At 32.6% G+C, this 24,924-nt stretch overlaps 2 protein-coding genes across 4 annotated transcripts in view; both read left to right on the top strand.

The window, feature by feature from the left end:
- LOC138328111 (proton-coupled amino acid transporter 3-like) overlaps window positions 1–2,041 on the top strand; it is a 37,282-nt gene extending 35,241 nt beyond the window's left edge. For all 3 annotated transcript variants that reach the window (XM_069274742.1, XM_069274741.1, XM_069274743.1), the window contains 2 exons: window positions 383–555; window positions 1,046–2,041. In XM_069274742.1, coding sequence (XP_069130843.1) covers window positions 383–555; window positions 1,046–1,311 — 439 coding nt within the window. In that variant the 3' untranslated portion in view covers window positions 1,312–2,041. The remainder of the gene's footprint in view (window positions 1–382; window positions 556–1,045) is intronic.
- A 3,042-nt stretch (window positions 2,042–5,083) lies between these two features.
- Window positions 5,084–17,337, top strand: LOC138328110 (neutral amino acid uniporter 4-like). The gene is made up of 10 exons (XM_069274740.1): window positions 5,084–5,215; window positions 8,288–8,499; window positions 9,187–9,277; window positions 10,159–10,247; window positions 11,951–12,043; window positions 13,239–13,323; window positions 13,780–14,067; window positions 14,708–14,886; window positions 15,682–15,854; window positions 16,679–17,337. The coding sequence occupies exons 2-10, from the start codon at window positions 8,330–8,332 to the stop codon at window positions 16,945–16,947; spliced, it is 1,437 nt and encodes a 478-aa protein (XP_069130841.1). The 5' UTR covers window positions 5,084–5,215; window positions 8,288–8,329; the 3' UTR covers window positions 16,948–17,337.
- The last annotated feature ends 7,587 nt before the right edge of the window (window positions 17,338–24,924 follow it).

Genomic DNA, 24,924 nt, shown 5'->3' with positions numbered 1-24,924 from the left:
CCGAAAAAAGTCCGTAGCACTATGACTTATATGAAATAAAGTACTGATTGCGCATTCACTTAAAGCCAATTAGAATATTTTATATTATTTTTTGTGTTAATTGCCTTATATATAAACGATTGAACAGCAATTATTGTTCAAATGATGAGCATCGTTTATCTCTGTCGGCGGTGGGGCATCTTAAAGGAGACTTAGGGATCCTTGCTGTATACAAAATAACACAATGTGATGTTCAAATGTCTTGATATAGGGATTCGAAACGAAATCTTATTGATTAAAATCTATTTCATAGAAAAAAAGAAAACTATCTTTACATAAAATGATTCCGTTTTGTTGCTTTTGAGATTTGTTTTATTCATTATCTTTTTGTTTGATTCCACAGGTTGTATAAATCGTTAAAGATTCTGTTTTTTCTGTCCTTGTACTGCATAACTGGAGTCGTGGTCTTTGTTCCTGTTGACATTAGTTGGAGAAATATACAAGGTCTATTTCAATCAGCTGTTATACAGAACTATGGAGAATACGTCTTCCGATTTCTCTTTCTGGCAAGTGTGTGTACGTATGACCTTACATTCATATCTAGCATATTTCCTAAATGTCGATAACCGTTATATGTATCATTACGATGTAACACCGCTGACGAATGATATTTGTTTCTCAATCAAGTAAAGGAGCAGACGACAATGTATATTTTTGCTTCAGTTATTAAAGTTACTTACTTTACTCCATTACCACCATTGAAAAGTTTGTGTTTCTTATTTTACTTCAAGATGAAAATATTAAAATTGGTTAATTGCGTCCCGCAAAAGAATCCATGACACTAGTACTATAAACTATATTTAATGAAATATACTGATTGATCCACAGAGAGCAAAAAAAAAAAGAAAAAAGAAAAAAAAAAAACATTTTACATTTTTTTTATCTAGACATACATCTACATGAGTAAACGCCAATTATTGTATTTTTCAATGAATGTCGTTTATGCTTTGTGGACGCTGAAACCTTCTGTATAATACTAAATACAATTAACATATTTCTATTACAGGCGGGTTCACACTAATTATACCACAGTTCCAGCTATTAATGTCACTTACTGGGTGTCTATGGGCGTTTTTTGGAACAATAGTTGTTCCTGTGAGTATCAAAATAATGCTTACCTATGAAGAAATGCTGCCGGTTACAAAGACGGGACATGTACAGCGAACGACAGCTCTCGTTATATTTCACTTACTTCTGATATTTGGGATTTATTCAACTTTATCAGGTCTTGTGGTGACGTTGTATAAAACTTCAATGAACATTGTTGTTTAATGGTGTGGCGCGATAGTGTGTGTATAAGTTTACGCAATAATGCCGTCATTTCCTGCCTAAATGAGACATTAAAGCTAACTGACTATATATATTTATGCTCATACATGTAATAAAGCACCAATATCAAGACTAAATAGACAGTCCATATATTTGAAGCTCAGAGAAACAGAAATCAATGCCAAAGTAATCCTCAAATTGGTCCTTTCCTATTTTCATGTGCTAGAGGCGTGTGAAATCATTACCGAGGTATTTTCTATTCATCTGAGTGAACAGGAAATAGTGACTAGTAAAAATGAACCCTGTAAAAATTTGCCTGAGTTCGTCACTAGAGGGTGCAGATGGGTTTTTAGCACAGCAATAATGGAATGATATTTGGATTTCTACTGTAGAGTTTATTACGCACTTAACTTATTTCAGAAATCAAATCAAAATAAATCATACAATTAAAAGTTATGGAACGATTTTATTACCACGTGTATACATGCAATGCTGTGTAATATGAAGAAAATGTAAGTATCATCAATATTTCTGGGATTCTACAAGTTCTTCAAGTGCATAAACACTCTGATACAAAGAAAATTATTGCCAAGATTATATGGATCCAATGTATTTGTCATGGTGAAAATTGTCTCATAAGTGTACGTGTATAAAATTTGTCGTCATTTTGGATTACATGCTGATATGCGTTTGTTGCAAATTTAAAAAAAAAAAAAAAAAAAAAAAAAAACAACATGAATTTTGAATTTCTGTATCCAAATTCATCGCTTCTTTAATAACTTACTTAAGTTATCCACGTTACAGCATATTGCAATGCACATCTTTCCTGTATACTTTTGAATCGGAAGCTTGTTCAGAATGTCATTTTGTGTGAACTCAATGAATTGTATGTTCAGAAATACATTTTTTCTACAAAATTTTGTTGATTTTAAATATATCAATGACTTGGACATGCTAGAGTTGTTTACACCCTTTCCAATTTAGTTTTTACATTGTAAGATACCATCTTACGTATCATATTGCATATATGATTTTATAATAATTAACCAAAGGGAGACAACTCTATTTTCATTTTACTTAGAAATGAAATAATTATTACAATCCCCATCTGTTGACAAACTAACATATTTAAGAAGTTATTGACAGATCGCCATCTATTAATCAAACTGTATGACTGTGCATTTTGTATCATGTGTTCTACGATGTTTGCTCCGACATTGCGTAGAAACACGTCCGTTTGCAAGCACGATGCGTGGCTATATTACACCTGGTGATCGTTCATTTTGGCTTTAAAATCCAGGTGTTGATATACACTGCCCAAACCTCTTGGAAGGTACATGTAAATCTATCAAACACTGAGCATGGTCTTGGTTTGTGGATTAGGAAAATAGCCTTAAGGAATGATTGAACGAAATTTCATCAAACTGCTGGCCGATATTAATAATTTTAATTTATATACATCTCATGTCTTTGTGGTGTGTTTTGTTAATCCCAAATTAAACCATTTTTCAATATGGATTTTTTTCGAGCTTGTACAATGTATTTTTATTCTATTTTCTTATTTGTTTTGAATATGTATAGCAATAAATTCTAAGCGAATTTTAAGTTGGCCTTTTTTATTCACATGAATCGTTGTGTTATTCTTGCGCCAGTGTGTAGATTCAACAAATATAATAATTCAAAATAATTAATAACAAGATAGAGTGCACAAAAATGTTATCCCGTGCTAAGGTTTTGTCTGACGAACTCCAATTGATCATTTCTGAAGGAAAGTAATGCTGTCATCAAACCTACTTAGAACAACATGATATTGGCCATTATTGGCTTATTCTCAGTAAATGTCATGTAATTTGTACTTGTAATTTGCTACTTAAATGTATTATATTGTATTATAAGGTAATCTTCATTATTGAGGCAAATAAAGAAATAATAATAAACATCTATCGATGTGAGTATAGTATGCCATACATCAGAACAAACCAGTTTTACATTGTTGTAGGCAGTAAAGATTTCTCGATACCGATGGTGTTTTCCCATTCTTGATAACTAGACTGGCTTACTATCGTATTAATTTTCATATCGTAACTGGGTTATACAAATCTAGGTAAACTTTTGTATTTTTGACAATTTAAAATGAGTGCATAGCTATCGCCACCATTGTTAACTCGTCATCTCAGATTACAAAAAAACATGCTGTACACATAGACATTCTTATGAGCGATACAAATAGGAGATAGGAAATAGCAGTATGCAAATGGACCGTGTTTTGTTAAATACGGGACGCAGACAACACACAAACTGCCAATGGGAACATTGACCTTGGAATATCTTCTCATGGGTGTTTGTTTTCTGATTCTTTTATTACACCCGGCATTAAATTATAGGTCAGATCTAAAAGACAATTTGTCTAGACGAGGCTTTTAAGTCTACTTTTAAAACTCCGGCGCCCTTCCTTAAAACCCATACATGTATATTACATGTACTCGGCCATCATGGTGTCTGATGTTGTCCCAAATAGACTACATTGGTATACAGATATAATCTAGCAATGCTTTTATTCGGGTAGTTTCTATATTTAAACCATTGCCGTTATTGTGTTTAAGGAGATGAAATATTTTTTATACGAAGATTAGATATCATTCGATTCTTTGCGTCTATTCCACTGTTGAGTGCATCTTTAAAGTTTTTAAACATATCATCTATTGCGCTGCACGTTAATCAGAGGCGAGGTTGCCGGGTGGTTATCCTGACCACCCTTTTACCTAGTTCGGAATCCGTTTGTGAAAGTTGCTTGGTATTGACATAACACTAAATTTTCCCCAATAATCCTAATGACCACATACGTTAACGATATCTTACTAAACGAAGCTTTATCCTGAGTGAATTTCGGATAACTAATACTCAACCAATCCTGAATAATTTGATATGTTGGCACTAAAATTATTCATCTCAAACAACTCCTACCCTGCCTCCATTATCTAGCCATCGTCATCTATCGACTGCACACGGTGTGAAAATTAGTTAAAATTTATATCAACTTCGGTCCTCCAGTGTGTTCATAGATCATTTTTAGGTGGTATAGATGTCTAGATAAAACAACCGGTTGTATATAATATACTCTACATAGTATATAGTGCGTACTATACATCACGTAGACTACGAATTTTATCTAGGTTTGAGCAAGACTTATGAACTGTCTTAAATGGTCTATGGACGACAACCTGGTAGGTCAAATTGATATAGACTGTGCCTAATTCTAAGACCCATGTGGTTGACTGTCCTCGAAGTCGTGTCCCAGGTGCTACAGACAGAATAGCAGTCATTGAAATAAAAAGACAAAACACCGGTCTCCTATTCATTAAAATGAAAAGACAGAAACCAGTCTCTCATTCATTTAATCGAAAAGACAAAAAACAGTCTCTCATTCATTAAAATGAAAAGACAGAAACCAGTCTCTCATGCATTAAATGAAAAGACATAGCACCAGTCCTCATCTATTAAAATAGAAAGACAGAACACCAGTCTCCTATTCATTAAAATGAAAAGACAGACCGCCAGTCTCCCATTCAATAAAATGAAAATACCAAACACCAGTCTCCCATTCATTAAAACACAAATATCACATTGTGTAATGAGCCATTAAAACAATACGCAAATATCAGCAAAAACGGACCAAAAGAGTTCATATGACGCTGAAGCATAATTAATATTACAACCTGTTGTATATTTCAAAAGATATGATACCGTCGCTGCTACATCTTCACGCTCCGCTGATCATAAAAAACCAACTTGCTTATTTACATATGTGTTCATCTGGTGTAGCAGACGTGTTAAACTTCATACACTCTTAATGGACAATGTTGATATTGAAATCAGAAAACGGAAGGATAAACCTAGAGGGATGCAGGTAGGTTGTACATTCATTTCATATTTACCAAAATTAAAAGGCAGTGCGGGCAGGATTTTATTTCTTACTGCAAACAAGATTTTCACCAAAACTAATTTGACTAAATAATATTTTGTCAAAACGAAAACAATAATAGTGATGTTATCTCGATTTTTGAAATTTTCAGTATGGATAAACGATCAGTGTCAAATTGAATTATATCTCGAAATGTCAAGGGCTGCGTGTTGAAGTTGTTAAAAATTGACCGCATGTAATTTTCTTACTGTATATTTTGGTTTTCCTTTAAGATTAAAAACTGACACAAATTATCATTTGATTAAAGAACCATTTATTTTTTAAATTCAGTGAGTAATATTTAATTGTCTTTAAATATTGAGTACTGAATTATCACTACATTTATTGCTCGGCTTGCTGTTTTTGTTATTGAGAAAAATGATAGATAGTTTTCTCGTGGAAGATTTCTGAATGGTATTGTACATGTATAAACTAAACATCGTAAACAAAACATACTAAAGTTGTGAATTTTACAGTGTAAACTGAGTAGCCTGAAACCGGTTCTTACGGTGATATATATACTGTGAAGAATGCATTATTTCCTTCTTTTTAACACTAGCCTCATTGTATCCAGCTTATCTCACTACGTCCTCGTTTCGATCTAGTTGGCATCTTTTTTAATGTGCCTCATTTGCATTTCACCTTTTGCGTACAACTAGCTTTTATTGTTTGGACTTGCTCTGGTTTCATATTGAGCGGCTATCAAGGCGAGACGAGAAAAGGGCTTAACTCTTTGTGTCGTTAAATATAAGTGGTTATTGTAGCGTGTGAGTACACATGATAGGTATAATACAGGTAGGTGAAGCCTTTAGTAGCCGACAGTGGTTTGAAATTGTTGAAATTTTGAAAACAGTACTTTGTCAACCTTATATTTGTTTTCTTTTTTTACCGAAAAATATTTACTATTGTCTTTTCGTACTAAATGTAAATTCACATGATATTTTACGTTATTTCTTTATTTTTTCGGCTTTTGCGAACACAAATGAAAACTTCGAGACGAGTGTCGAATATCATCATATAAAAACAGATAAACTGACATCAAGCCATGACGTAATAATTTTCCAACTAATGAAAAGTGTTCCAGGTTATATAACACTAGTGACTTATGCAAAAAATATTACAGTGTAATATTTACACTATCTAACTATAACATCTGCGTTTTAAAAATGTCATAGTCTTAATTTAATTGTAGAAGATAGGCTGACTCGATTTATGGGTAATTTGATAACTTACTTAGTGAAGATTTATTATACAATGTTGTGGCTATATTTCAGTGCGAAATTATCTCCGCCTGCATGTTGACTAACTTAATTATACTGTAGCTGTCTGTTCATATTATAACAAACACGATGAAATTTTCAAAATAGTTTCCACAGTCTTGTTTGTTTGTTTGTTTGTTTGTTTAGTTTTACGTCCTATTAACAGCCAGGGTCATGTAAGTAAGGACGTGCCAGGTTTGTTGGTGGAGGAAAGCCGGAGTACCCGGAGAAAAACCACCGCCCAGCGGTCAGTACCTGGCAACTGCCCCACATGGGATTCGAACTCGCATCCCAGAGGTGGAGGGCTTGTGGTAATATGTCGGGACATCTTAACCACTCGGCCACCGCGGCTTTTTTTAAATACGTCATAAACAGTCAGATGATGAACTAACATTCGAACAAATCGGGGTTTAATAGATTAAATCAATCTGAAATAAGGTCAAATTTGTGTTCTACCATACTTTCACTGCTTTTGTGGTGATATTCTTATGTGGCTTTGACTTCATTCTTGTTGTAATTTTATACTGTTACATTGCTGTACATGTGACATTCTGCTTAATGCCTACTGTGACGTGCTACTGTAACATTCTATCAAAAATTATACTGTGACTTTCTACTGTGACGTACAACTGTGAATTTCTACTGTGACGTTATACTAAGAGGTTCTTTTATGACATTCTACTGTGCCATTTTGTGCCATATACATACGACATTATACCAAAGTGTTCTAGTGTTCTTCTATTCATACTGTTGTGACATCATGTTGTGATATTATCCTGGTCTGCTGTGACAGTTTTTGACAGTTTGGAGATAACCGTTGGTTTCACGACCAAGAGAAGTTATCCTTTCGTCATTCATAATTTCATCGATCGATGATTTTGATACGCTTCAAGTGATTTTCTATTTCACGGTGCGTAAATCATATGATATAATCTCGACCATCTTTGATGTGAGTTACACGAGTCGTTTACCACAAACAGACGGCCTAGTATATCCAATGATTATTTACTCATTCATCCATAAAGACACATTTAAATAAAAAAAAAAACTAGATCAGTCCATTAGGAAATTTTAGGGGTAAAATGTAAAACAAGATTTACGTATTATGGCTTAAATCATTTTGACATAAAATTACCAGACATGGACAAACAGTTATTGCGGACATATCTTCCCTCTTCTGTAATTAGTACAAAAAGTTAGTGTTGAGAGCATAATATAATAAATATTTAAAGGAACTCATAAACAGAAAACCATGCACAGTGGATCAAACATATAATATAACAATTGCATATACTGTAACGTACATATGTAGCGCATTGATTATATTTCAGTGGTTTTTGAACAAGAGGTTGTGTGTTGAAACAATAGAATTTCTGAATGGCGTTATTATTGTAAACACAATACCCTACAAAGCGCATTTATCATACAAATAGGCAGTGTAAAGTCAAATCTGCGCTAAAATGTAATTCCGCCAAAATAAGCACATTTACAGTAATCCCTGCTTTATTTTAACTTTGTACTGTGTAACGTGATATTTTCGTGGTTTAAATGATTTTCGTGGTTTAAATGACTGTTATGGACAATGAATGATGTTTTTCATGAAATTGTCACCATTTTTCTATAGGCACACTACGAAAATTTAAATCAACGAAATATTTTGAAAGTTCCAAAGCACGAAAAAAGTACCCAAGAATATTTCATGTTGTTCAGTATATAATGGTATGTCAAAGTAATGAAGCTTTTTATCATATTTTTGTAGATTTTGAAATGAGTGGGTGATATATTGTTCTACAAGACAGTCATGGAACTTCAGTCCTTGGTCCCAGATAAAAATGACTATGGCACGAAGCTCACAGAACCTCTTGAAAATGGATTATCGTTACCGCCAACATTACACAATGAAAAGACCGAGAAGCAATGTCCTGATTCTGAAAACAAAGACACACCAATAGAAAGCTTTGACAAAATATCGTAAATAAAATTATCGTCATCTAATGTTCATTAGGACAGATATATAAGGCTCAGTTTTACATTCATTTTCGTAACATATATTTCCCATTGGAAAGCATTACAGAAGTTAAGAGAAAATCTAAAGATAAGGAGTCTTCCTTATAAATGTAGTGCTTGCCTATGGAGAATTTTAAGTCAAGATATTCATTAAATCAAAGGAATTTTTTGCGAAGAAATATTGCGTTAAGTTAATTGATGTGTATAAGGCTTCTAAGACTTTTTAACAATTATCAAATGGCGCATCTGCCATTGAGCTCACTTGTTTAAAATAGAGTTTTGTGATAACTTAAAGAACGTTTGCAGCGTTCAAAGTAAGGCTCATTTTTTGTATCGGACATATGTGTAATTATTTCTCTTTAGTCATATAAGATAAATGTTTCACGTAAATAAATGGTAATAACATTAATTATATTGTAAACGTGTATTTAACACATTAAATTTAACGCTCCAGAAATTTCTTGTGCTAATTGTATTTTCTGAAAATCATTGACAAAGCAATTATTTTACAAATGCGTATTCAACATTGCACTCACTTATTCAAAACCAATTTAACGCTAAAATTTGAATTCGCAAAAATAACAAGGTTTACAGTATATGCGTAGGCTGCTCACTACTATGGTAAAATAAAATATTGCTATGTTTTTACAGAAACTTTGCCAGTTTTATGCATTTTACGAGAGGATTTATAACACCCGTAATGCTGACGATGCCGTACAATATGAAACTCCTTGGACTCTGGGTATGTAAGAAAATGATAAACAAAATGCATATTTAAGCTTTAATGGCCTTCCTGGGGGATTTATGGTCCTACAATTCTCCCAGTATCGCAGACAAATTGCATCACGCGCGTTAGCGTGTTATTATTAATTACCGAATCCAATTCCCCGCTGCCCCAGCCTGAGCATTCCTGTTCAGGAAAAAAAATGTTTTTAAAATAACTGATTGCGTCCAGAAAAAACGTGCATCGCACTATGCCTTACATGGAATAAATTACTGATTGCTCACCAATTTAAAGCAAAGCAAGTGATTTTATATCATTTCGTTATGTTAATTAGACATAAATTTACATGATTAATCAACCAATTATCGTTCAAATGAGCAGTATCGTTTCTTTAAACATTTTTGTACCAGTATAGTTTGTTGTTTTAACTTTGCTCAGTTGTATACAAAAAGTCACACATTTTGTTTGTTTAATAAAAAAAACCACATAAACATGTCGATACTAACTCTTGTTTACCCGATGAAAAGACCACGGGATGTTATACAACTGTGAAGATTGTGTACTAAATACATCATAGCCTAGTTACTATATGTAGTAATGTCTCGTGATGATATGACTCCTGCACTATTTCCTTCCTTTACAATGCTATGAGGCAATAATACCATTGTTCTTGCAATATTTTGCCCTCATTAGTATATCCCCCTAAAAAAACAAAAAAAAAAATAAATAAAAAAACCAACAACAACAACAAAAACAAAACAGAAGAGAAGACGTAAATGTATGATGTAAGTGCAATTACAATGTACCATTGTTGTGTAAAATGCACAACCTCCCATTTTGATTATAATATTATATAGGATATTGTCATATCACCATAAACAACTCTTTTTACCTTATAGTCTGGAACCATTGGAGTACTCCTGGTCGGACTGATGGCCACCTTCAACATAATAACGCTAATTAGATGCTCCCAAATCATGTGTAAAAGGTAAGTTATTTATCACAAATACTGTAAACACACTTATTTTTAGCGGTAGTTTTATTTTAGCGAAAGTACATTTACAGTAACAATGTGTTACATATAGTTTGACGTTGATGATGGAGAAAGCCAGAGTACCCCGAAAAATACTTATAGCCAAAACATGGTTAATAGAGATCAAAATTAATTAGGACAAAAATGTGCAAGGATTAGAGTATATACCGGACTAGATTTACAAATATTCAAACAACTCCCTCGTTAAAACTATCGTAGTTTCCAAAGCCATTTCCTCACCATACACATAACCGATACATAATATGATCCCATGCTGACATAAATAAATACAACCAAGCCAAATCGTGATTGAAATTATTACCACATTCTCAAGTAGGGAATATGATGTCTTTTTTTCGAATATACTGATTTTCAGTTTTAACGCAAAACGAAGTTCTATTGCGAATGCGATCATTAAAAAAAATATTCATTTAAACAACGGCATCGTCCGAAACCCACGAATCACTCCTCTATCGTTAGATGGTTGACTTGTGAACGGATGAAGTAAAGATATTGCCAATCATGGCATGTTTAAACCCAAATGTAGTTCACATTTACATTTTCTAATGGTATTTCTTTTGCCAATCGCTTTAAAGTAAAGTCAAGTAAAGAATCCGAAAGCGAGTTAAGTTAAGTTTATTTTTTTTTCATATTTGAACAAATATATCAAATATATAATTTTTAGATTTAATATATTCAAATATTCACCTTTAATGTCATCATATTTGCTAATATGATACAGTCTCATTAGAATATCATTATTTTATCTATAAATTATGCAGAATAAATTAACAGAGAAAATCGAAATTCAAATTTGTTACTGATGAAACGTAAGTTAATCGGTGTGGACGAGTGTATAGATAATCCACCACCTTTCATCTTTATCCAGAGAGGTACAGACGGCGGCAATAGATAGTAACTCAATCTCCATACCCGATCTCCTGAGCTTAATATCACTACATTGATATGCATACCTAATCTTGTGATGGTAAAACAGAAGTTATGTACGTGTGTGACAAATTGTGTTTGAGATGAGACAGGACATCCTAGATACTCTAGGGGTTACTATCGCAGTCGTTATATTCAAGACTACCTTATTGTAAAACTAGAGACAGTCCAGGAGAAAATACTGACCAATCACAGCCCTTTAAAGACTTCATTTGAAAATTACAGAGAGAGTGACGCCTAGCTTTCAAGCAAAACAGTCACCGCAGTGTACCGTTATACAATTCCTTTGATGTGTAGCGAAGTATCAAATTCCGTGTCTTCTGGTTTTTTCCAGCTTTACCATGATATTGCCTAGAGGTGGATATAACGTCATTGATAGTAACCCCTAGAGTATCGAGGATGGATACAATAAAACCATATAAAACTATTATACATTTTTAAAACATGTTTCTTAAAGGCCCAGTTTTCAAAAATATAAATACATAAACTATCTATATCTATCAATTTTCAATACCCATCCTGCGCCATTTACATCAGCAGAAGATCACATGACATTTAAATTTAATGTCGTAGTTGACAATACTACTTAATCACTTTTCGAATAAATATCAAGATAATTATACTGCCAAATTTATCTTTTTTTAATCGTAAAACGCGTCACAATGTTTTCGCTTTACGTTTGCTCGCTTACTGTTGTTTTCATTTCTTAGGCTCAAAGTACAGTCGCTGGATTATGTCGATCTGTTCGGTCATGCGTTGTCTATAGGACCGAAGTTTTCACGGGATTTCAATACTGTACCAAGGTAAGTATCGTCTTTATGCTCATGAGTTGTCTGTCCTTGTCTCATGCCAATATTATAACCCAGGTCATTTCAGTTGTAATACAAACGGATTAATGAAGAATCTCTTTTTGGTAAAACGCGTACGTGTTTAAAAGCAATTGATAAAAAATGGAAGATGTACAAATCGTGACATATTTTGCGTTTTTGTTAACATATTCATCGAAATAAATGAATATAAATTAATGAAAAAAAATATTTTCAATATGTAACATCAATATGTTTCGCATCTTAGATAACATGTAGACTTACTGTATAGTTATATAACATGTAGACTTACTGTATAGTTATTTGCGGGTGCAAATTTTCGCGATTTACTGTTTGAACTTATTCTCGAATTCATTTTCGCGGATTATCTCTGTAGCCTTTGAAAGCATCATTCATACGAGAGGCTGTAAGATTTAAAACCAGGAGTTTGATAATTTAAATGAAGTATAAAATTTGGCAAATTTGATTCATAATTCGCAAAAATAGCGAAATTAAAAACTAAAAAATCAAACTAAAAATTTTAGTAGTTATACAGTATTTTTACGATGACTTAATTTCGCGTTTTCACTGCGATTTCATTTCGCGTTATATGATTCTACTCTACCGTTGTTTGAAACAATTTCAAAACGATTCATTTTTGCGTTTGTCAATACCATACGAAATACGCGACAATCGTTCACAAGCGAAGTTATTTCATAGTAGCGGATGTACGAGCTACGGTAGCCTGTTAAAAAACAAGTTGAAATACAAAATTGAAAGTTTCAGTAATTTTGAACTTAAAAGTGTAATAATGTTATCATGAAGCCACGTGTTGCGCGCAATAAAGATAACTGTTCAAATGCTGTTTTAATATATACTCTACGCTTTATTCAATGACATCTGTGGCAGTAAATGGGTATTTATTTTATATATGTGACAGTTGATGTATCTTGTTATTGATAGTTTGTGGTGCTAATCACCAGTTTTGATACACCCCTAACACATATACTAAATTTAGCTATAGAGTAGATGAAAGTTCTAAAAGTCCACATGGTAGTGATGGTTGAATATTAAGCGCTTGATGATAATTTTCACGCTGTCATTATATGAGATTTCATTATTTATTACGCAACATAAATACGAATGAAAATAATAATATGGCAATTATGAATGCTATTCTTTTATCTTATAGGACAATAATTGCCGTATTGTTGATAATAGCCAATGTGGGATATTGTGTTGTCTACGTGGCTTTAGCGTCGTCTTACCTGCAGCAGGTAAAACACACATAAACTGAATGAGATTTGTGTCTAAAGTGTAAGTGTTTTGCATCATAATCTTAATCATAAAGATCTAGAAGGCATCTTATAATTACAGAAGTTGAAAAGTTAATTTTTTTACGTCAATCAAATGGATTTTTATGTCGTATTTTCAGCAATTATTCTTAGATTTATTTTTTCGAATGAGAGTTTTGTGCAATTAGAAATTCTAATTATCAAATCAACTTGGCCTAGCAATGATTTGTGAAACCAAAGTTAGACATGAATTATTGCATGCCCCCATATATGTGTCGATGCCTTTTCAAAATCAACGTTGATTTCAAACTCCAAAAGCGTACTATAGCTACTTAAAAAATATTTCCTTTGATTTTCCCCAAAACTAATTTTAATATAAACTTTTTCACATATCTTTATAACCATGCCTCATATTTAACTTTGCTGTCTTCGTTTCAGGTGGTAAAAGTGTATATAGAGGGCCACATATTCCTTCGTCCGTATGTTCTGATTTTCTGTCTGACGTTACTTCCGATTTGCATGGTGACAACGTTAAGGATTCTAGCTCCGTTTTCTACACTTGGTAACATGTTAAACGCCGTCAACCTCATCATAGTATTTCAGTATATCTGCAGAGATTTACCTGACATTGGAACACGACAATGGTTCACAGGCTTGTCACCAGAACGCGGATTAGTACTTGTGGCAATTTCCAATCTGATGTTTTCCTATGAAGGTATAGGCACCGTGAGTATATCTAAACACATTTTAAACAAACACTGCGAAGAGACTTCTGTGACACAATCTATTTTTGCGTATTATTATTTTTGAGCACCTTGCGGGAAAATGAACGTGGTATACCTTGTTGCAATTTTTCTTTTTGGTGTTATCATACGAAGGTATAGGAACCGCGAGTAAATCTTGATACATTTTCTATTTTTCTTTCAATTATCGAAACGGTACTATCATTTAAAGACAGTAAGCTGATTTCAGATAGAATAACCATGAAAACGTTGCAAGCCATGAAAACGTAAGATATTGCGAGCATTGTTGGTTACGGTAGTTTACTGTGCCCAGTGCTGATTAATTCTCATTACCATGTTTCTCTTCTCTGGGATGTCTTTAATCTTCATACATGCGCTTGTGCCTTCGTAATGCAATTTTAGATATCGCGCTTCTTTATTAAAAAAATGTTAATCACATATAACTTATTTGCTACAACATTTTACGATTTCCATTTCAAAACAAGTGCGGGAAGATCAACTTTCGTGGATATAAAAATGAATGGAAATATATGGAATAATTTTCCGAAGTTAATCGCAAGATGTTTTACAGTATATGGTATAATCACTTTTATCCAAGGGAGATAATAAATGTTTACCACCAGGTTCTTCCAATAGAGAACAGAATGATACACAGGGAGAGTTACGGAGGTTGGAATGGTCTCGCGAGTCTTGGAATGACCCTTCTTATTAGTCTGTATGCTGCTACTGGTTTCTACGGTTTTCTAAAGTTTGGTGAAGATACCCAGCCGTCGTTACTCTTGAATTTACCAACTGATCAACCGTAAGTATGTATTATTGTATAATCATAATTCGAAGCGAGTTCTTATTGTTTAGACATCGATTATTTTAGAGCAGCGAATACCTTCTACTTAACTTTTATTTTCAGCTTTATGCCATACACAACTTATCAGTAGTTGCCGTATTTTATCCAACCCTTACCTTGTCAGTTTTAATTATAGGATATTAAGGATTGCATTACATGTATATTCTTTGTTATATATTTCATTTAATTCTTATATTAGTTTTATAAGAGTGGATTATGTGTCCATTTGTTTGAATAAATGTATTAGACTATAACTAGAATACGAGTTTTATCTTTCAATAGTAAAATTGTTAAAGTTCGTCTGTCGTTTTGCGTTTGTGTCATGTTTAAAAATGCACAATAAAAAGTTCTCAAATAGTTCTCATAACACCATCCTTTGTTGAATTTTATTTCAAAACCACAAAAGCTACATTAATTTCATTTGCTATTTTATATTATGTACATGTGTAAAATGAGATGCATCCGTATTTAAAATAAATGATAGAAGGTATAACAAAACAATTCTATAACAACATGTCAACATGAATTATTCTGAAATCTTAGACCAAATTGTTGTGTTGAAACATATAGAACAAATATATAGTGTTTATCTCATATTGATTAAAAAGGAAGGATTGTATGTATGTATTTATTTTTTTACTGTTATTATTCTTTCAACATCTAATCATTTAGTCAATTATGTCCAGTGATTTAGATTTATGCTATTCGACTATATATTACAGTAGATTAATCAGTATTTTCATTTTTTTCCAGGTTATATAGATCACTTAAAGTTCTTAATATCTTTGTTCTGTATACCACTATCGGCTTCCAAATATTTGTGCCTTCTAAAGTTATATGGCAAGGAATTGAAAGGAGACTTAGGTCCGGGACTTTGATCAGATATGGAGAATATCTTGTGAGGTTTCTACTGTTACTTTTTATCAGTAAGTATACAGAAAATAATTACAAAGAAATATCTTTATAAAAACTTATAATACGTGTACATGTGATGACACAGGTAATATTGATTTCATAGTCAAATATGACGTCGCACGATTGTCTACGTAGATGGTAACAAATCCCAGCTCGATTTCGCAACTCTCATATAGAAACGAAATTAATGTTTTTTGTCTATATTTTCATATCATTATTATCAATGAATTTTATAAGAGGATCTGAAAATGGCCAATCAAATTGCTGCCTCCAGAATCTTGAAAAAGAATATCAGCTGAAGAAATATATGTAGTTGGAAAAAAGATTCGTGTACGTCGCTAAGTAGAACAAAGCTAAATGTATATGTATACTAGGACGAAATGACGTTATCATTTAATGTAACAAGGCTTAGAAAATGCAATTGATCTGAAGTGTCCGAACATGACCCATTTATAGTATGTTGTCAAACCCTCTATCGACCGGAGTGATTTTAAGGATTTGTATTTTAATCAGATTGATGTATAGCAAATATCTAAACGATAAAGATAATACATAAACAGACTATGAAAAAATATTGTACAAAATTAAATTCATTTCCAAAAAGTGTTTTAAACGAATAATATTTATGAATTAATGATTAAACCTTGCAATATTTTCTACTCATAATGTACAAGTACAATATTTTGCTTAAAAATAAAAAAGACGTGAAGGGATGTCAAATAAATTTTGCTTGATATTTGCACGTCAGCTTCCAATGTTGACCTTTATTCTTTATAACACAAACGATACGTAGGAACCAGAATCCAGTTTTAGCTTGTAATTGTTAATTTTCTAGCACTGTTTGCAATGGCAGTCCCGAACACTGACATGGTCCAGCCTCTAGTAGGAGCCATGTGTGGCAGCTCTCTGGCATTTGTGTTTCCTCCTCTAATAATGACATTTATTCTGTGGAACCCGGATGACGAAGAGGACCAATCAACGTGGAAACGTGTTAAACATAAACTGAAAGTTATATTTTATTTAACATTGTTTGTTATGGGTGCTTGTTTTACCGTATTTGGTACAATAGAGGCAGTACAACGCATTATATATCGCTATCTATAATAATAAAAAAAAGTTTATTATTGTAAATCAAATTTCTTTCGCGGCTAGTCAATTTCGAGATTTCCGTTTCAAAGCACTAATTTTTGCGAAGATTAAAGTTCGCGGATCTTGATAGTTAAATGGAAACACCTTTTAATAAGATTTTGCAAGAATATCGAAGATACATTTTCGCGAATTTACTTTAATCGCGAAATTCGCAAAAGTTTCCCACATGAAATAAATTTTTCTTTATAATAGTACTTGATTTCAGCGGTATGTTTGTAAAGTTTTTCAGATGGTTAAGTCAGTTTCATTCATATATCAATAAACATGTATAGCACATGGAAAGGACCAGCCTGTTGTTTGTTCTAATTGTTAATATACATGTATGGAACTAGCTTCTTCTGTTTATTGACAATAAATTATTTTTAAATAAAATCTGAAATCTAATCTACAGTTTGAGGTGTTTCTCTTACTTAAAACATGGCACTCTGATGTACAATGCTAACTATGGCTATTGTGTAACTAATCTACAGCTACAGGTTAGGCCTTCATCCATCTTTGACACTGAACAGGTCAGCACAGTAATTGTTGTAATATGTCTACTCTGGTTGTGCATGTATTGCATGAATTTTTCATGAAATTCCATACCGATGTTATTACCAGAGAATTTTTTGTGAGTTTGAGTTCTCTTCATTCTGAGTGGAGCAGTACAAGAGGCAACATGGCAGACAGTACAGATCAGATAGTCAAACTATTTAAAATGATTATCAAATTTCCAATAACAGAGTTTATTTAGTGATATATTAATTAAACTGCTCTTTATGTCAGAGGCAGACCATTCACTTGGATATAACTTGTCGGAAATCCACAAGATATGGAGGATTACCATGGAAACGTATTAATTTTGAATATACCGCTCTACATTATGAAATGAAGAATATGATTGGTCCTAAAACATAATATCAAGATTTAGTGGATTATAATGGAAACTACATTGAAATTCAGTGAACACGGCAAAGTGATGAAAAGAAAGTTTAAAATTTCAAATTTGTTCAGTAGGCTTTGTGTGATTCTTGGATAAGGAGTTATACCAAAATTATTCAATTTGGGAAACGTGGATTTATGTGTTACGTGTATGTATATTCAAGAAATGAAGCAATTAACAGTGAAATTATTGGGAAATATACCGGAAGCATTCATTCAATTTCCAAAGAAAGAAAGTACATATACCTATCTAAAATTAAAACATCATTGTAGGATTGCCTGTGCTGTCGAAATACTAAAGAGTCTTGATTTTCAACACAAGGAGTAATTTATGCGTTGTGGTTGATGCGATTGGATTTATGCCGATGTCCACGAATCAATATATAAAACAGAAAATATGTAATAATATGTACTATTGAAGTTTTCTATTACATTTATGTTGAATTTGATTACATTTATTTGTTATTTATCTGTCCAATTTTACAATGCTGCATGTAGTGTCACTCTCTACCTTTCATTGTACATTAGTTTACCTGGAACTGTAGATTAGTTGAAACTAATCTACAGCTACAGGTAAACTAATGTACAGTGAAAGGTGTACTAATCTACAGACAGAACAAGTACTTGAACAATAGTCTAAATAAAGTACTGGGGACAACAAAAGATGACATCATAGCCATGTTTTAATAATTGTTAATATACATGTATGGAACTAGCTTCTTCTGTTTATTGACATTAAATTATTTTTAAATGAAATATATATGTATGATTACACAGTCCGCTTGTTATTAAAAGACTTTGCCCATGTGACCCTAGTATAATTATGAATTGGAATGATTTGCATTGGCTGTTGGGAACAGGAAATAAGATGTTATCATTATGGTGTCAATATACAGATGTTCATGTCATTATTACTTAGCTACATTTATACATTTTTTTCTATATAATTTTATATAATTTTACATTCAATATGAAGACCACCTAAGAGACAAAGTAAAATTGATCTATAGGCATGTGGTCTTTATACATAGGTCATATTGTGTTGAAAATTGGTCATTTGGGATCCTAAGAATGTGGTCTTAATAAGCGAAGTGGCGAACATCTTACAATTGGTACACATTCTATTGTCTGTACTGTGTGATCACTGAAGCACAAAACGCATGTACAATTACAATATCGACACTGTCGGGATTCCCGAAACCACGAAAGTGAGCTTTCCATGAATCAAATATGTCGGAATAAACTACAATACATAAAAAGTCAAGATGTATGCAACTTTCCACTTTTTTGTTGTAATGTTTTACAATGCCGTTCACACGCTGTGACGATAACTATATCTTCATTTTGCCCGAAATAACCGTAGAAACTAGAGAACATTTTGACAGAAGACAGTGTTCTTGCAGTAACTCGCATTGGTCAATATTTACAAATGTATTCTATTTTGTATGCCATGATTCTAGTGATTTCTGCCAATTTCTATATATAGTACATTCACTTTTTTTCCTATCTGGATTCACGTAAGCGTAAATGATAATGCTTGTCAGTTGGGATTCGAACTCGCAACCCAGAGGCAAAGGGCTTGTGGTAATATACTAATCGTTACACCTTAAGCACTTTGGCGTATACAGATGTAAGGTAGGAATACACTTAGACATAAATTTAGGATGGTATTGCTGTAGAAGTGTTTTTGGAAGGTGTTGGATCCTCGAAATGAAAATTTCCCCTTGTCATCATATCACAAGATCGCTTTGTTGTATTTCCAACCGAATTTACAAATGAACGCTACTGCTTTTGGCTTTTTGATGTGCACTCCCAGTTTTGAAGAAGAAACATTTGCTTAGTTGGCATTTATTATCAATACATATGCTCTTGATTAAAACAGTGTACTTATTAAAATGGTAACACGATCGCATCACCATCTGTCACCATATGTCATATGAGCTGGTCTGTAGATAGTGATGAAGTCATTTATGTGACATACAACTATATGTTAAAATGTAAGACTAAAGTCGTTGTGTTTTGTTTCATGGAATCGGGACAAGTAAAAAAGCTATAGTACAAATATCACCGACTGTTTGTTATATGAATTCAATAAAGAACGAATGAATATGATATAATACTTCTTTCTATAAGCATAGGATCTTTACTTTATTTGGAATTAATAAATGATCATTAATTTCACTTTTGTAAAGTCGAAGCAAAAACTAGTAAACATACTGTTTGAGCAATTACATCATTTCTTGTAAATAATGCAAATATACAAAATCCAATGTACATCTATACGGCAACAATAAACGGTTGAAAATGAAGTAGGGTCGCAATGACCGGTTGGTTGATATGAACCGACATATATATCGCTAATTCAAATTCCATGTGAGGTAGTTGCTGGGTACTGACCGCAGGTCGATGGGTTTTCTCCGGGAACTCCAGTTTCCATTCATTATCTATATGTCAGACATCCTTAAATGACCCTGATTGTTGATAGGACATTAATTAAATCAAAACAAACGAAAGGGAAAAAATGCTGAAGACTGAACACTAGTATACACAACGTTTTTCTTTTATTACAACAGGAAGTTAAAGCAAGTTATGGTTCATAAAATGTTGAGATACATATAATTTATCCATCTAAAACCTTTGTTTGCTCAAGTCAAATGGACAATAATTCAATGTTTTATTTTCTTGTCCTATCTCATATGTATATATATATTTATTACATAATTTGTTTATACCAATCTATATATGAAGAAATATAATATTTTCAACTATTACACCGACCGTTCAATAAAACCTTGTTATATTGCACGGTTCAAAGTTATATTGCACGCTTCCATGGAAACGTTATATTGCACGGTTCGAGATGTTATATTGCACGGCTTTAGGAACACCTCGCTGTTGTTGTCTAGTTTTTGTAGAAAACTTCCGAGGAATTGCGAGTAACAGGGAGTTACGTTATTATAACGTCACAAAGGTTCACGCTCAATTTCGCGCTTGATTTATAGATCTCGAATCAAGCACGTCATGTAGACGTTTACTGTACCGAGTAAAGGACGGTCACGATGAATGTATTAGATCAAAAGGCTGCAAGCAGGTCTAATAATGTGAAAACAGACAATAAGTCATCCAAACCGGAGTTACAACGTGACGTACGTGGGCTATACGTCAATCTTCAATAGGATATTAAGTTGTTTTTTCCGTACGGTACGGTGTTGGTGATTTTGTTAAGTGATTGTCGTATTCGTTTTATAAAAAAAATATTCAACTGAAAAACTGGTGATTATGTAATAAAACAGATATTCCATGGGTTACTGTGCTCTAGTTCATAATATTTACCCCTCGGTGATGGTAATCAACAAATGGCCTCGTGCAATATAACATTTGGTGATGGTAATCAACAAATGGCCTCGTGCAATATAACATTTGTTGATTACCATCACCTCGGGTTAAATATTATGAACTAGAGCACAGTAACCCATGAAATATTTGTATAATATATATCAATATCTTTGCATTACGTATCATGTGGATGATGATGGTAAATCTGGTTGAAATGAAATGAAATTGCATAAAATCCATAAAAAATACAAACATGCATATAGACTGATAGCAGCGATGCAAAGACCATCAAAGTAATATATTTTCTGCATTGCATCATTGCATTGCATCATTAAATGTTGACGACAGCATACATGATATATTATGTAAGGAATAAAACAGTTGTTACGACGTTTAAGTTTAAAACTTTCGAGGAAACTCGTTGCTAAAATGAATATCGTTCTGTGTATCGGAAACGAGGTGATAGTATTGATATTTATCTATATGCTTCGCTGAACAAGATGATAGCAGTTAAAATGTTTGCATATTAGAATATATTAGGCCAACTGCCACAGTCATAGAGTCTTTGTCAGATATCATTATCATACTCTGGATAAGGCCATAGATGAAGAAGGTAAGTCTATCAATACAACTTATAACATGCCTGTATTTTATATTACCTATATATAACTTCATTAATGAGGTGAAGCTTGAGGGGAAATACAATGATTTAGGCTTATTCAGGTTGGTTTGTGATATAGATTATATAGGAAGGTAAGTTTAGTTATAATACCTATGTTTTTTTTTATAATGATTGTATTTAACTTATTATTGACGTCTTTGCGGGGAAATACAATGACTAAGGCCTATTCAAGTTGGTTTGTGATATAGATTATATAGGAAGGTAAGTTTAGTTATAATATCTATGTATTTTTATAATGCTTGTATTAAACTTATTATTGACGTCTTTGAGGGGAAATACAATGATTAAGGCCTATTCAAGTTGGTTTGTGATATAGATTATATACGAAGGTAAGTTTAGTTATAACACATATGTATTTTTATACAAATTGTATTTAACTTATTATTGACGTCTTGGAGGGGGAATACAATGTTTTAGGCCTAATAAGGTTTGTTTGTGTTATAGATCATATTAGAAATTAAGTTAAGTTATAATACTTATATATTTTAAGTTACTTTTGTTATTGAAGTGAACCTGGAGGGGATGAAGGGGAAATAACAGTGATGTAGGCTTATTCAGGTTTGTTTATGTCGAAAATCATATAATACCGTGTACTATTACCTGAAGATGTATTTGATCTAAGAGTAGAAAAGAAAAAACCAAAAAAACCAAGAGATATAGCCCAAATGGTTGATACACGACAACTATCTCACTTTGACATCACATTCACTCATATGATGCAGATGAATAAAGCATTAAACACGAATATATTTCTTTTTTAAATATATCAACAAAAACAGGATGATGTTTTTTGATTATTGTAGATGTTGCAGTTGGTTTAATTTCTTAATATTCCGTTTCAAATATATATGCAATTTCAAAAAGACACAGAAAACAGTACGACCGAAGGGTCAACCCGTTTTAAGGTGGTTCGATACAGTTAGGCCTAAAAATATCCCCTTGTTTAATTTTCTTTATAATTTGCTCACTGAAAGATTGGTTGATGAACTGTTTACTAAGGCATTTATTTGAAATTTGACCGAGCGGTTTTGGAAATATTGTACTCTCAATAACCCTACTTTACCGTCTGTTTTTCTCGAAATACAATTTTACATACATATTTTCAAAGCTTGGTAATTGACTGAAATATTACAAAGAACAACATTTTTTTCTCTTTGATATGTATGTTTATATGGCTATCTATAACCTTAATGTCGTTTCCACTTTTAAAAATACATTAATTGTGTTTTTTTACGCGAATGCGTATAATTGAGGTCTAAAAGGGGCCAATTCTTGCATTTGAACTCAAATACCTAATTTCAAAAAATTATGTTGTTTAATTTTCTTTATTTTGTGTCCACATAATAAGACAGTTGTTTGGATTACGATGAAAGAATATAAAAAAATGGCCGCGGAATTTTTGAGTAATTAGCCTTTCTATACCCCTACCCCCTAAAAATTACTTTTTCACAATTATATTATACCGAAATCGAGGGGTAATATTTTTATAAAGTACATCATATATATTCAACATTTTAAAGTGTAATAGTCTGATAATATAAATTGTTATAACTGTTAATTTTATGTCACGATGCCACCGCTTTGATGCTATACAAAGCTAAGAAATGGCAAAAAAAAAAAAAAAAAAAAAAAAAAAAAAAATCAGGAAATGCATGCACCATCTAAATACAGTAGTTATGTCTTATCGTACATGTATACAGTAAATAAAGTCATGTTTCCCGAACGTGCTAATGCTTATTGAAGATAGTATTAGTGAAGCACGATACGTACACGTAGACATATACGTACGCAATATACATAAAATATACTGGCATGTACAAATTGAGCGAAAAGAAGGGGTGGGGCGATGAAGAGATGATATTATTTCTGTATCTGTAGTTTTATACTAGAGGATTACTCGGCAAAATTGTAATATCTTTATTTACTTATGCATCTCCCTTAAGCACATGTATATTAAGTGTCAAATATTCACAGTTTAACGGAGTTGAACAGGAAATGTTTTAATCACATGATTGTTATGAAATCTCATTTTATTCAGTACAAGACCGTATCGGCATATATCAGCCCGTTTGCATGAGTTACGTAATTTCCTTCTCAGAAGATACATGTAGCTTCATGTTATATAGCCTAGCCAAATCTGACAGTATTGTTTTTTTTTTAGTTTGTCGAAACTAGGTCCTACACTTACCGTACAAACTTTGATTTTCACCGGTATCAAGCTTTCGGCAAACCTAACTAAGTACAATATCGACAAATACGCCGTTTATCGACTATACTATTCTGGTTTTAACGTTGAAAGGTAAGCTATCGTTAGACGGATAACTTTTAGATCGCTACTCTTCACAGGCCTAATATTAGTTTTCATATGTAGTTCCGAATGCACTCATTGACCCGAAGAAGTCCGAACGAACGGCGCATTCGATCACTATTCGGAACGTACTTTAGTCCTTATGGCAGACATTTTTTTCGAACTGTTAAATAGTAGTTTTGAAGAGCAAAATTTTAATGTGATATTTGAAAATATATCAGAAATTTTGTCTTTGTACTTAGATGAACTCTATATTAACGATTGACTGCAGATATTCACTTTTCAGTTAAAATTACCCTTCATCTGACGTAAATTGGTTTATGATCGAGCATAATTGAAATTTCCATAAAAAAACTTTTATACATGTCCACTATAATTCGAACGAAATCAAATACAATATACTTATCATGAATAAAGTATTCTTCTGTTTCTTGTAATATAATGTACCTTTTTCTCACTCAACTAGTAATTATCTTATTATTAAATTACCCCTCTAACGCTCCATAGTATGGCGGTTACATCCGACGTGCTCTATTTAGCATATTGCCAATATACGTTGGCGTACCATTTAAAGCCCCATTACACACGCAATGACGTGAAAACTTTTGACTCATAAAATACAAGTATTTACAACCCAACGATATCAAGGTCACTGTGGAGAAAACAGACATTTAATATACGGATG

This window comes from Argopecten irradians, chromosome 7 (assembly GCF_041381155.1).
Source record: "Argopecten irradians isolate NY chromosome 7, Ai_NY, whole genome shotgun sequence".
Taxonomy (NCBI): domain Eukaryota; kingdom Metazoa; phylum Mollusca; class Bivalvia; order Pectinida; family Pectinidae; genus Argopecten; species Argopecten irradians.
The sequence above is the reverse complement of the archived record's forward strand: the minus strand, read 5'-3'. Positions and strand labels throughout refer to the sequence as shown.

Excerpts from the sequence above, each read along its gene's own strand:
- LOC138328110 (XM_069274740.1), top strand. The coding sequence starts at position 8,330 with ATGGAACTTCAGTCCTTGGTCCCAGATAAAAATGACTATGGCACGAAG. Across the intron at positions 13,324-13,779 it reads CGTCGTCTTACCTGCAGCAG|GTGGTAAAAGTGTATATAGA; the intron begins GTAAAACACACA and ends TCTTCGTTTCAG. Across the intron at positions 15,855-16,678 it reads TCTACTGTTACTTTTTATCA|CACTGTTTGCAATGGCAGTC; the intron begins GTAAGTATACAG and ends TTAATTTTCTAG.